At 43.7% G+C, this 14,372-nt stretch overlaps 1 protein-coding gene across 4 annotated transcripts in view; it reads left to right on the top strand.

Moving 5' to 3' along the window:
* Positions 1-14,372, top strand: part of Frmd4a (FERM domain containing 4A) — a 582,923-nt gene that overhangs the window by 392,660 nt on the left and 175,891 nt on the right. For all 4 annotated transcript variants that reach the window (XM_041630653.1, XM_041630654.1, XM_041630652.1 and 1 more), the window contains one exon: positions 13,150-13,215. In XM_041630653.1, the coding sequence (XP_041486587.1) occupies positions 13,150-13,215 (66 nt within the window). The remainder of the gene's footprint in view (positions 1-13,149; positions 13,216-14,372) is intronic.

Raw genomic sequence — 14,372 nt, 5'->3', positions numbered from 1 at the left:
ACCGCAAACCTCTCAACAAATGCAGATTCCAACCTATAAATCCTCTTATGCAAAAATATGTACTGAGTGCCTATAATGGCAGTTAAATTTTTATTGCAGGCACACACATATTGTCATTTTAATGTCAATAAAGTATTTGGAATACAACTGTGAAAACTTGTTGTTTTATGAGACCCACATTGCAAATAGTGCACTGTGACTTCCATGGATGGCGATACAGCCGAAAATAAGCGTAAATGCAAACACGATGGAAGACTGACTTAAATATTGGATAAAGTCATATGACCAAGAAGATGTCCTTAGTTTTTAGATACTGAGCACACGACTGCTCCACCCAAACAGCGGCAATACATGTAAATGTTTAACACATAATAAAACAATGGCTTTTCTTTTTTCTTTTCTTTTTTTTGGCTCTGGGCACTCTAACTGGGCCCTTTGCATGTTAGCAGGTGTTCTACTATCCAGCCACACTCCCAGTCACAGCATGATTTTTCATTTGGTGAGATAAGGTCTTAGGTAGTCTAGACGAGCCCTATCTTCTGTTTGGTCTGTCCCCACTCCTCACAGGCCCGGATTGTGGGCATGCGCCACCATGGCCAGCGTGTGCGCAGTGCTGCGGTCGCATATGTTAGGCCAGCACTTCGCTCAGACCCGTCAACGTTACATTTTAAATAGAGGATATTTGGTTACACACGTGTACACAGGAAACTGGAAATTTAAAAAAAAAAAGGATGTGGTCTTGCTTATTAGTCTGGTGTATCAAGTTCTTAAAAAAAAATTCTTTGTGTGCAGTAAATAAATGAAATGTTATGTCTCACCCAACTGGGTGTACTATTAGAGGAAACAACAGGTTCAGATATCACCTATTAAAATGAATATATTTTCTAGAAAAACCTTGCTTACACGTGTGCACAAGTGTTCATGTCTTGTCCATCACAGCTTGTCAAAGAGGAGGGAGGGTGATCTTAGAGCTGTCGTGTGGCACCTTCCCCGAGCTCAGCAATCCGTTCTACATCCTCCTGCCTTCTGTCCCTCCTTGTCTCTGTGACCACAGGATAACCCACTCCGTTTTGAACAGTGATGTCTGGGTAGCAAATGTCCTTTTATTGAAACTGGATGTGTCTTCTGGAACTTCTATCCACTGACTGCACCACCAAAGAATCAGTTTTTCTCCTCTCTCCTGCATATCAAAGTAGGAAAATCTCTCCTTAGGACAGCTCTGTTTCGTATCTGCTGTCTCCCCGCAATGGACAGAGCCTCCCTGTAAACACAGGAATGCAGACATGAAGATGACCCGTGCTGGTCATCCTATGCTATAGCCTGTGAGTATATTTTCTCTGCCAGTCCTGGCATGGTTAATTTTCTGAACTTGTTACTCTTTCTTGTTTTCCAGTTTATTTTCTGTTTCTATCTTTTTTTTTCTTGCATAAAATATTGTACCTGGAATTAGACAGAGAGTTGAGAAATGTTTTGACTCTACTGGAGTGTGAAAATGCTTCCTAATTCCCCTTTTCCAGATGAACTGTTTTTGACCCCCAAACAGAAAAAAAGTAGCTCCCAACTTCTACACGCTAAAGCTGCATTGAGCCCTCTTTGCTATCTGCAGATTTGATGAGCCTGCCTTCTGTGCTTCTTTACAAATTGCCGAGGAAAAACAGCCAGATGAAGAAAGACGGCCTATGTTTTGGTATCGCTTTCCCATTTTCAAGTGTGTTTGTGATTAGATCCTGAACCTCAAGCGTTTCCCACCCCCTTCCAGGCTGTGCTAATTTCTACATCAGTTAGGATAAAACTGATCTGGAAACAGTGTTCTGCGGCTCCGTGCAGTTTTGCAGGAGGTTCGCCATCCTTCCGTTCTCCAGCTCCTGGCTGTCGCTCTTTCTGCTCATCCCGAGCATTGTACGGCAGATGTTTCTGGAGTATGTCACGTTCGCTCCCATTCTGCGCTTCTTAACATCCTGCAGCCTCTGCCAGAGTTCTAGTTCTGTGGATACTACTTACTCACCAGGGATCGGTCAGCTCACCGGGTGTGAGTTAGGGTCTCTGCAACAGTAATAGTCTGCTCGACTGAATTTGGGTGTTTTTCAGAGAGGTAGGGCTGGGAAGTCAAACTCTGACCACACGGCCACCATCCCATGGCTGGGGTCATAAAAAGGGGGGAGGCAGCTGAGTGTCGGAATTCTTCTCTCTGCCATCTGACCTGTCAAGTTGTGAGCAGCGAGCAAGCTCCCGCAGCCACAGCCGCCCGCGAGTCATCCTGCCACTATGCTTTCCTTGTGATGGAGGGCACCCTCACACAGTGAGCCCAGAGAAGCCCTCCTTAGGTTGCTTTTGTCTGGCACTTTGTCACAGGAATGACAGACGCTAGCACAGGCCCCTCTCCTCACCTCAAAGCATCTTCCCACCCTTGCTGTCGTCGTGACTGCCTGTTTATGCGGCCTTTCCTCTACCCATAGAAACATGGGATTTTCTTAGGTAGAGTGACAAACTTGGGTTTGTCGTTATGTAGTAATAATGTGCCTGAACCATGATAAAGGTACCACAAGCACTTGAGTGAACACGTAGCGTGGTAAACATTATTGCATGTGATCCTTTAACTCCGTTTCTCTTATTACAATAAATTCCTCGAAAAGAAATGAATTAGTCCAAGGAGACAAACCTTTTAGTCATTGGTCTTCTAGTTTTATTTCATGTAAACTGTTAGTGGTCTTTTAATTAAGCTGTAATTATGTGCTAATTAAAGAATTTTATCTTGAAAATGTTAACCCTTCATTATTACCTTCAATTGCTTTTATTTATTTTTTTTCTCTTTTAGATGTATTTTATGTTTTATGTGTATGAGTTTTTTGCTCACATGTATGTATGTGTGCCACATGCATGCCTCCTGCCCATGGGGATCAGAAGAGGGCATCATATCCCCTGACACTGGACTCTATGGATGGTGTTGTAAGCCACCTTTGGTCACAAACCCTGGTCCTCTGCAAGAGCAACAAGTGCTCTTAAACCACTGAGCCATCTGTCCGGCCGCACATTTATCTTATCTTTTTGTGGAATGAAATTGGTTTTTAGAATTATTTTTAATGTATTCAAATCATAACTTGGCTCATTACTTTTGTGCTTAGAGAAACTTAAGAAATAATTTGATGCATAAGTTTTGATTTCATTACATAGTGTCTTACTTTTTTGTTTATAATAAGGTTAGGGTTTCACATTGTAGCAATACTGTTCTGGAATTCACAGTAATTCTCCTGCCTTAGCTTCCCAAATGCTGGGATTATAGGCACGCGCCAAGATGCCTGGCTTTTTAAATTTTTAACTTAACCATCTGGGACTTACCCTCGGGGACATATATGCTTATTATGTTATTTTCACACTCCCCTTACTCGATGAGAAGACAGAAACAAATCAGAAACTGAACTGTTCTGAGTTCTTCTGTGAGCCAATGTCTGCTCGTTGCAGATGGGAACAATGGGGACTCCATTCATTTTCCGCCTTGCCTTGCTTTGATCACGCCTTGAGGAGCTCCCACTGTCCTTTGAGTCCTTGTTTTAAATATCTCTATCCCCATAAAAATGTGTGCTGAGCTGTAACTCTTCCCCAGAGATTGTGTGCTGCTGTTGCTCGTCCACGTCATACCCCACCTTTGGGAGTTCTCCATGCAGATTCCCTCTGTTTTTGAGTGTAGAGGTCTCTGCTTTCTCACTGAATTCTTTTCCTCCTGTCACCCACCACCTTTTGACTTTTGAAATCTGCATCCTTTGCAAATAATGTCTTTTTAGATCCATAGACTCAGCTTTATCTCCTTTTATTCAACCTTATCTTTCTCCTGACTAGTTAAGACTGTCTTTCTGAAGCCTGGGGTCCTGGACTGATTCCCCTTTCAACTCTAAACAGTCGTCTATAAAAAGGTAGATACTTCTGTTTTCCTTTGGGGGGGACCCCTCTTTCTAAACAGTCGTCCAAACAAAAGGAAAGGTAGGTACTTGTGCTTTCCTTAGGCAAGATGGGGGACTCCCTCTTCATCCTGAAAAAAAGAAAAATCAAAAATGAATAAATAAAACAACAACAACGTACTCCTCTGCTAAGATCTTGAAGCCAAGATTGAACTTGTATGTCAATGGTGAGGTATTAATTGCTCCCATCTTTCTTGTTTTAAGGCAAGCAGGGGGCATTAGGAGCATATAACCATTCTTTGTGTGTTCTGTATTTTTAAGGTTTATACCCTATTGAGGCACCCTTGCACATCTATAAAGGCATGTGTACTGCAAGATGCACATGTATGTGGGTGCTATCATTAGTAACTATGTGGGTTTGTTTGCATGTGTGTAAGAGTAGCACTTGAGCATTTCCAGCACCCCGGGTCTTAGTGTCCCTAAGCAGCTTGTCTTTAGCCAACTCCAATATTACTTTTCCTTGTGTGAGTATTTTCTGTGTGTGTGTGTGTCTGTGTTCACATATGTGCAGGTATATATATATATATATATATATATATATATATATATATATATATGCACGGGTTGCTCCTGAAAATAGGCACACAGGCACACGAAGGTCAGAGAACCACAGTCCTGATTGCAGAAGGTACAGGACCCATGTCAGAACTCAAACGGGACAACCCAGTTAGGATCCTGGGGGTGTCCAGCTGGTCAGAGTGGCAGGTAAAAAAAATGCTGCTCTCCACTAGGAGCTTGGAGACCTTCCTTGTGTCTGTCCACCACTCTGCAGATGACACCTTTGCTCTAAAATCGAAGACAGGTTCCAGGTGCTTAGCATCACTCCCAGCTCATGCATCTGGATCTCCCATCGTCTGCTTCTTCCTGACATTCGTAGGGTGTTGGGATGACAGATGTAAGGATAACACTCTCCACCTTGGTCCTTGGCTTGATATGGACTGTGCAGACGTGACCTTCCACACCTGAGGTACACCTTCACGACATCCATGAAGCCTCCCTCACTGTGCTCTTTGTTTAGGAAGTGAAGCATGCCCTTTCCTCCCCACATCCTGAAATGTCGGGTCAGAGAATGTTGTAGAATGTTGTCCTCCAAGCTTTATAGCCATTATCATCTTAGTCACAACCACCTTGACCACCTGGAAGATACCTTCAAGGTTGGGCTTGTTGACTTCTGTTAGAAGCGGGTGAGGAGGGTCTAATTAGACCCTAATCTGAGACCTCAGCAGTTCCCTCCTGCACTGCCATGCCATCAGTGTGTGATTTACCCAGCTGCAAGTGCTCTAGTGATCTCCTGGACTCAGGGAGTACCAGAGGATATGTGGGAGCTTAACCAAGTAGGCAGTGCTGTCTCCACATCTCTGAAGAAGTCGTCATGCATGCTGAAGAAAGACTTACCAGCGGGGTAGTTATTTTGGGGTCACTCATACTCCTGCAAGTAACCCTCACTCGTGCCACATAAGTAAACTGAATAAACTCATTGATTGACCAAGGTGACTTTTGGGAGAATCATATTTTGCTCCATCCTGGTTGAGTATCCGTATCTTGGTTGAGTAGGCATTGGGTCCACCTGCCCAGGAAACATCACACAACAGGTATACTTATCTGTAAGATCCATGCAGAACCATTTTTAGGTTGGTTGTACTCACCTGTTCCTTGTCTGGATCCATGCGTCATCTTCTAAACATTAGGCCTAGACACTGAGTTTGCGTGTTTCTAATCAGTCTCTGATGCAGAGCTTAAGATGCCTGGGTTCTTAGGCCTAAACTGAGCATGTCTTTAAGTGTTTGTACTTTGGGCACCACGGTGGGTTAAAGTACAGACTGGCTATTAGTAGTTCAGATCCCAGAAGGATCATGTACACAGGATTACATGTTAAGAGTTGAGGCTTCAACTCACACAGGCCTCTAAAAAATTGTTCATCCCTCAAACACAGCAACCCCAAGCTGTCCCTGTGGCATGAATGTGGCCCAAGACCCGAGGTCTCCTTTCTGCATTATCAGGAAAAGGAAAAAAAAAACTCTCAATTTCTCTTTTTGCTTTAGACAAATAAAGACCCAGGGGCAGGGATGTCCTTAGGATATGCTTGCTGGGGAGCCTCAGGGACACCCCATCCCTACTTATAAGCCCCCCCCCCCATGCGAATGTGCGGTCACTGATTCAACTCGGACGTCACACTGCTTTGTCATGTGAATTCCCTTTTAATAGAGCCCCTCGGGAACTTCCATCTGGGCTGGATGAACTGCAGCTGTGTTCTGCAGTCAAAGGCCTCCAGGGCACGCCTGTGTGTGCTCCTCTTCTAGATCCAGGAGCATTACATAAAGACAGAGACAGCGCAGCCTAAGAGAGGCCAGAGCAAACGAGGGGCAATGTCAGTCTCTCCAAAAGAGTCTTCCGGTGGGCAGCACTTGCGTTATCTGTCTTTCCTCTGTCTCTTTTTAATATGCTAATTCTTTTATTATGTGTGCGCATGTGTGTGTACCTGTGCATGCAGGTACACATGTCATGGATAGGTGTATACGCCCCTTTCTGATGTCCTTCTTTAAAATCCCACCTTACGCCCTCCCACTCCCCATTGCATGCTGTTTGGCTCTAAGGCTGCTGTTTTTCAGCTAGCCGTAAGAATAACTTCATTTCATCTCAAGCTGAGTTGGGACTAGGTCTTTAGTCTTTCCCGGTGGATTCGAACACCCCAACACATTAATGCCAGAGGTCGGTATTGGACATTTTCATCTATCACTTCATCTCTAACATCTCTAGTTTACTGATTCCGATAGGCTAGCTGGTCTATGAGCTGCAGGGGTCCATCCGTCTCTACTCCCATAGCAGTTGGGTGGCAGGAGCTCACCACTTGCTGGGCTTTGGACATAGGCTCTATGGATCTGAACTCAGCATCCTGGTGCTTATACAATGGATGCTTTACCAACTAAGCTGACTGCTCAGATCCAATATGCTAATGCTTTTTAAAAGTGGACCTAAACTCAGATAAGGGACAGTCCTAATCAAAATGGACATTGTTTCTTCTTTTACCTTTAGACACTGATCCTTTCTGTCCACTGCTGTTAGGTTAGTTACGTCCATGTGCATGCTTAACAGTGGGAGGACTATTCCTAACCCATTAAACTGCCCAAGTCCCTTGTCATCTGGGTGTTCGCGGTCAGCTGGCCCTGCAGGAGTTGCTATGTTGCAGGCATTGTTCTCCTCGTGCCTGGGAGATGCTCTACAGTTATTGAGACTTGTGTAGCCTTGCAACCTTTGCATTTCCATCTCAGTCTTTGTCCTTTCGTTCTCCAAGGAGGACACTGGAGTAGAGAGAGTGATGTGAGGTGATGCTTTGAGGTGACTCAGAAGGTTGGAATTCCAACAGAGACTCGTATTGGGAAGTTGTAGTCATGTCCTTGGAATTTCCTTCAGAGCCAGCAAACAGCCTGGGTCAAAGGTCAGATTGTGAGGCGCTGTTGGAATGCATCCGGCATCCTTACAGTTAGTGGTTTGAGGGACCCTGTGAGCAGGAAAGATGTACATTTTTACTTCCAGTCTCAGATCCATGCTGTTGGACTCCAACTTCCCCATTTGGTGGTAAAGGTCTCAGGGACCGTGTTTAAGGTTGTTTCAAGACTATTGGCAATTTCCTAAATAAAACATGTCAGGAATACTGATTCTTATTTTATGCAGTTCTCACAAGTCATTAATATTTCTCATATTAGTGTCTCATCAACTGATCTCAAAAATGCAAATGAATCAAACCTTGGTAACTCTCTTGGGTTTTAGTAAAGAGACATTAGACAGACAGTAATGTAGTCACTAGGTTAACATGATTTGCAGGCCTGTGCCTGTACCCTGAGCAGCTGGCCTCCCATTGCACATCCTCTTCCTCTCCCCCCAGACTCCATAATTCTTTCAGTATAAGCTAGCTTCAGAAAACTGAGAAACTATAATGACATGTATTATTAGTTGAATTTTTCTTAAGAGAAAGAGAAATAGAAGGTATAAGCTGGGCTGGCCTCAAACTTGCTATGTACCCAAGGATGACTATAACATCTGATCCTTCTGCCTCTGCTTCCCACATATTGGGATTAGAAGTAAAGTTCACAACCGTGCCCAGTCCTTTTTAGTGCTGGAACTTGAACCCAGGGCTGCTGCGTGTTGGGCAGGAGGCACTCTATCAGCTGACCTAAATCTGCAGCCCCTGGTTGACTGGGTTTTTAGTTTTCGTTTTAAACCAGAGATCTTTTTCCCTAAGTTCAGGATGTGCTGGGTTCTCCAGGTTGAGTTACTGTTGGCAAAAGTGCATCGCACATAGTAATGTAGGAACCGTGAAACTGGCACCATTTCCTTAGAGCTCTCCTGGACGTGTGCATCCAATGCCATAGGAGTCATTAATTGGAAGACAAGAAAGTGGGGAAAGAGGGCAGTAGATAGGGTGACTAAAGCAAAAGGGAGGGGATGGTGAGATGGTGGCTCAGCAGGTAAAGGCACCTGCCTCAAAGCCTGACACCCCGAGTTCAATCCCTGGAAGGTTTGTTCTTCCCTGTTGGTTAATTTTGTTATCTGGCCATTTCATACATGCCTAGAATGAATTCTGATGACTTTTCACCCCTTTATCTCCTCCCATCCCCATCAACCCACCCACCATCCTACCAATCCCTTTCCCAGTCTTATGACCTTGGGTTTTGTTTTGTGACCCATTTAATCGGGGTCATCTGTGTGACTCCTGGAAGATCATCGGAGGGGCTTTTTAATGGCGTCTTTCTCCTGGGTTCTGGGGATGAAACTCAGTCCCTTGTATTTGCAAGGCAAGCACTTTATAAACAGCCATCTCCCCAGCCCTCTGAAGTACTTGGGTTTGTGTTAAAATAGGCACTATTAACCTGATTGGCTGAGGAGCAGTCTTGTCTGCTCTATTCCGTGTGGCTAATCTCTAACAACACCTTCACTTTTTTGAGCCACCTTTAACTGTTTTTTTTATATATATATATATATATATATTGATACTTTCAGGTTAGCATACAAAGTAATGAGTTTCACTGTGTCATTGTTTTGCTGTTGTTATTTTTTTTAACAAGTTGTTAAATGTGTACAGTACACAGCTCGGGCAGGTAGAGAGGCCCCATCCCTAAGCCAGAAGCTTTCCACCTCCTATGTCCTCATATATCATCCTCTTTTCTCCTGATCCCTGCCCCTGTGCAGGATGGTTTTATTGGCAACTTTATCATACACAGATCATTTCATATCTGACTATATTACCTTTCCCTGTTCATGAGTCTGGTCTTCATGAGTTCACGTGTGTCCCATCAGCAACGTTGGACGCCTCACTTTCAAAATAACACTTCTTTAAGTATGCCTAAAAATGACAGAGTACTTGGCATGCCCACGTTACTATAGAAGGTGTAGGCAGGAAAGTGATTTATGGTTAGAACCGGAGCCAGCTGACTCTATGCTCAGCCTCGCTCTCCAGAGGGTTTCCTTTGAGGGTGATTGCCAGGGCTCCCATTGTGCCTGTGCAGCTGTAAGCAGGGTGGGGGGGGGCAGTATTATTTTACAATTGTGAGGGCTGAGAAAAAATTCTGGGTGCCTAGCAAGCCAAACAATACTACAGATGTCTGCTCTTTGTGTGCACCCACAAGGGTGAGCCTGCTTTGAACTGATGATGAAAACTGGGTGCTCCGATCTTACTTGAGAAGGAGACAATGAACAGGTGTCCTTTTGAGACATGAACCACAGTGGTGCTCTCAGAGGAGAGCTGTGCCTTCCATCATGACTCAAAGGGCTCTGTTCTGACTCCTCTCCAGGCCAGCTTTGGTGGGGTTATTTTGCTTTTTTCAAGGGAGGCATGGAGCACACTTCCAATAAATAATATATCCACATCTCAATACATAGTTACTCAACATAGTGAGAACTAAATAATATATCAACATCTCAATACATAGTTACTCAACATAGTGAGAAGATAAAACAATGTTATTTAATTTTAGTGGTAATTTTATTTTTCAGATGAAGACATCTGAGAGGTAAACTTTGAAGTCTGAACCTTATGTACAACGGTATATTTTGATAAAGTGACAGCCTTCTTCCTTTTTATAACTGGGTGCCACATGCCATTAATCCAAATTCTGCAGAGGCAGAGGCAGACTCTCTCTGAGTTATAGGCCAGTCTGATCTATATAAAGAGTTTTGTGCCAGCTTGGGCTACACAGTGAGACCCTTTCTCAAAACAAATGCCAACCATATTTGCTACAGTGATGTCTTTCAGGTACCAATTTGTTTTCATAAAATTTATTAGGATGTGATTAAATACCAAAGATCTTGTGTATATGTTTAGACTTTTACCATGGAATAAAGCTAAACTTAATGTTGGAGAGTTGGAAAGGCCAGACAGCATTTCCTCTACAAAATGTCTCTTGCCCTCTTCATTTTTGAGATAGGCTGTTATGTAGCACAGGCTGGCCCAGAACTTGATATAGGTCCAAAGATGACTTTAAACTTCCTGATCTATTTATTTTTATTTGTTCTGTTTTGCTTCTTTATTTTTGTTGGAGAGTGGGTCTCATGTACCCTAGGCCGGCCTCGGTATTATTATGTATCACTACATAGCACAGATTGGCCTTAAACTCCTGATTTACTTCCCTCCACCATTGAACTGCTGGAATTAAGGGCATAGGTCACCTTCTCAGGCCTGTGATGAATGTTTTCTTTGTTTTTAAAGAACTTCAAAATAGCATGCACGATGGTTGTACCACATTCCTTCCTAGGACACACTCATACACAATGATGTTAATGAGAGCCGGATGGCTATAGTTCTAAAATCATATTCAAAGTCACCATGCTGTGACTATTAGGCGCCCTGTTATTACTGGAAGTTAGCATTTCTGACGTGACTTTTTTGGATGAAAGAATCAATTCTAAATGTTGGCATAACAGCATAGATTTCAATCTAATTTAAAGTTGTAATGACTTTCATTCAACTCAAAAAGGGAGTGACTGAAATAAAGATGGGGTTTTTGTTGTTTTAAAATAACTTCAGCCTCTGTAGACCAGGCTGGTCTCGAACTCACAGAGATCCGCCTGCCTCTGCCTCCCGAGTGCTGGGATAGGCATCCTCATGAATATTAACCTTCATCAGGCGATGAAAGGAGACAGAGACAGAGACCCACATGGGAGCACCGGACAGAAATCTCAAGGTCCAAATCAGGAGCAGAAGGAGACGGAGCACGAGCAAGGAACTCAGGACCACGAGGGGTGCACCCACACACTAAGACAATGGGGATGTTCTATTGGGAACTCACCAAGGCCAGCTGTCCTAGGTCTGAAAAAGCATGGGATAAATCCGGACTAGCTGAACATAGCGGACAATGAGGAATACTGAGAATTCAAGAACAATCACAGTGGGTTTTTGATCCTACTGCACGTACTGGCTTTGTGGGAGCCTAGGCAGTTTGAATGCTCACCTTACGAGACCTGGATAGAGGTGGGCAGTCCTTGGGCTTCCCACAGGTCAGGGAACCCTGATTGCTCTTCGAGCAGATGAGGGAGGGGGACTTGATCGGGGGAGGGGGAGGGAAATGGGAAGCGGTTGCGGGGACGAGGCAGAAATCCTTAATAAATAAATAAATTAAAAAAAAATAACTTCAGCCTAGGATGTCTCTATCTATGGTCAAGGCTAATGGGGTGGCTGGAGTCGCCTAAGACTCAAAGGTCAGAAGAGGACCTCTCATAGAGTCATATCATGCCTGAGGCCACCTCACCGAGCTCATATTTGCAAAATAGCAAGCCTAGAGGCTGAAGTTTCCCCCTACTTTAAATCTGTTTTAATCCCTTTATTGGTATCTGAGTTATGTAAAACTTGCCTGCTGAGTCATGGATAGCACTCAAAAGGAAGAGCCCTTTGCGATTAGGCGTCCAAACAGCAGTCTGACTTAGCGTCCCAACTGGAGAGCTCTGAATGATGGAAGGAAGAAAGAGAAAGAGAGGGCATTTTCTCATGGGATTTCAGGACACCTTTGGACTTGTTGGTGGAATAATTCACTGGAGTAAGATGTGGTGTCTTTCTGTCTTCCCTGAACAAGGACTTTGATGAAGAGTGATAAGGCTAGGGTGTACTTGAGTGCATCCTTCGCACGTGTTTAACGTAGCTGTAGATGGTTACGGGGGGGGGGGGGGATGGGGGGGAGTGGTCCTTAGAGAGTCTGGAGAGCAGAGGTTTAATACCCTCCTCATGCCGTGCTGACCCCAAACCATAAAATTGTTTTTGTTGTCATTTCATAACTGTAATTTTGCTTCTGTTATGAATCATAGCATAAATATCTGATATGTGGCATGTGTGTAAGGGTTATTCTATCCCACAAAGGGGTCATAACCCTCAGGTTTAGAACCGCTGCTGTAGAGTCGTGTAAGATACCTACAGATCATTGAACCTCAGTGGTGGTACTGGATCCAGTTAGTAAAATCCAACTGCCATTTTTTTTTTGGTACAGAATTTTGGGATACTATGTGTAAAATCTAGCCATTATCAAAATTAAAATTTGATAATTAAATTAAACAGATTATTATCTTAAAAATAAAGGTAATAATCAAAGTCTAGAAATCCTAACTCTTACTATACCTTACCATTATCCATACTTTGTGTGTGTCTGTGGGTGTGGATGTGTTTGTGTTATACAAGGTGTGCGAGTACACACATATACATATATACCCATGTGGAAACTAAATGTCAACCTCAGGTGATATCCCTTAACATCTTGTTTCTTGAGACAGTCTCTCTGGCCTAGGGTTTGCCAGTTAGGCTAGGCCTCAAGGGAAATGATGAATTGAAGACAGGATCCTGAGCTTTGCCTTTTGTTCATGGTGACAGATGTTAAGGAATGGATGAAGGCTGAATCACACCACCATCCAGCAGTATGTTACAGATGTGCTGCTGATTCATTTCACATCTGCTCCATGGGTTAGAGAAACACCTGAAGGCCCAGATACCACCTGTGTGCCATTGTCTAACAAGTTTCATCAAACCAGTTGGTACACAAAAAGAGCTCCATAAATGTTTTCTGGAATGATCGACAGTCCAGCCACGTTTTGGCATTACATGGCCAGCCCCCAGTGAGGGAAGCCTCAGCCACGGGATGGTGCCGGGTGGAATTCAGACCTTTGAGAACGTCATCTGTCTCCTAGATTCCCCATGACCACTGTTTGTCTTCTCCCACAGATGACGGAGGGCCGTCGATGTCAAGTACATCTCCTTGATGACAGGAAGCTGGAGCTCCTAGTACAGGTACGTCCCTCTGGGGCCACTTTCCTGGTTTCTTCTGTGATTATTGAATGTGCTGCAGAGGTAGATTTGGTGATGGACGAAAGGGATTGTCTGCTGTTTTATGTCTCTGTCTAGCCAGACCTGTGTAACAATGGCTGGGACACGCCAAGGCATTTCGTGTGTATGCTATTTTTGCTCGTTCTATTTCTATGTACATCATGCCTCTGGTGTTCAAGGCCAGATGTATATATATAACCTATTGTTAAGAACTTCGAGAAAAGGCACTTCCGCAGCTACCGTTAACTATTCTGTCTGCTTGGAAGGAGCTAACAGCATTGTAACCTAAATAACTCCTGTGCCACTAAAACCCATGCAGTCTCCCTCAGAGAGGAAAGAGTTCCTTCTTTTCAAATTAAGCTTTCATTGTGCCTAAAGAAAGAAAAAAACACTCTGTTCTCTGGCTGTCCCCTGAGGGCTAACACCCTCCCTTTCACCCCATGGCTTGGGTTGCTGTCTCCATCAATGGCAAACATTTTGAGAAACTGAGATGAGAAATGTGTATATATACAAAAGTCACAAAAGCTTTCAGAATCTCAGGTCCCAGCTGTGCTCACCTGGCTTTTGAGAAGGCCATTGCTTTACCCAGAACCTCAAGAATGATGGGATAATTCCATGGCTTTAATACTGTTGAAATCTGGTTCAAGTTCAACTTTTATGACTCTTTTGATTTTATATTCTCGAATATTGTTCTCAGGATAGTCTACTTTTCCATCACACACACACACACACACACACACACTTACATTGTCACGTGTGTATTGGGATTACAAACAAAAACACCAAGTCCAGAGGTTGCCGGACTCTGGTCATGCCATGAAGATGGTTCAGTTCATCATAGGGATGGAATGCTGCCTGTGTGCTCATTGTCAAGGCACACAGGACACAAATGATTCATATGCACACTTGTCTCTGTAGCCTTGGACTTGCTGCTTGCACTTGACAAATGATCCAATTACGAACTTTAAGAGTTAATGCTTTCAACAGGATTCCAATAACAAAGCCGTTATAAATGTGTTACAGGAAATTGGGAACTCATAATCGCATCACACACACAGCGGTTATTGTTCTTGTGCTGACGGGATTTCTCTCCAGCATTGTCTTATTTATATATGTTGCAG

The sequence above is a fragment of the Microtus oregoni genome, unplaced genomic scaffold, assembly GCF_018167655.1.
Source record: "Microtus oregoni isolate MIOR12 unplaced genomic scaffold, Mior012 000035F_ref0000213, whole genome shotgun sequence".
In the NCBI taxonomy this organism is placed as follows: Eukaryota; Metazoa; Chordata; class Mammalia; order Rodentia; family Cricetidae; genus Microtus; species Microtus oregoni.
The sequence above is the reverse complement of the archived record's forward strand: the minus strand, read 5'-3'. Positions and strand labels throughout refer to the sequence as shown.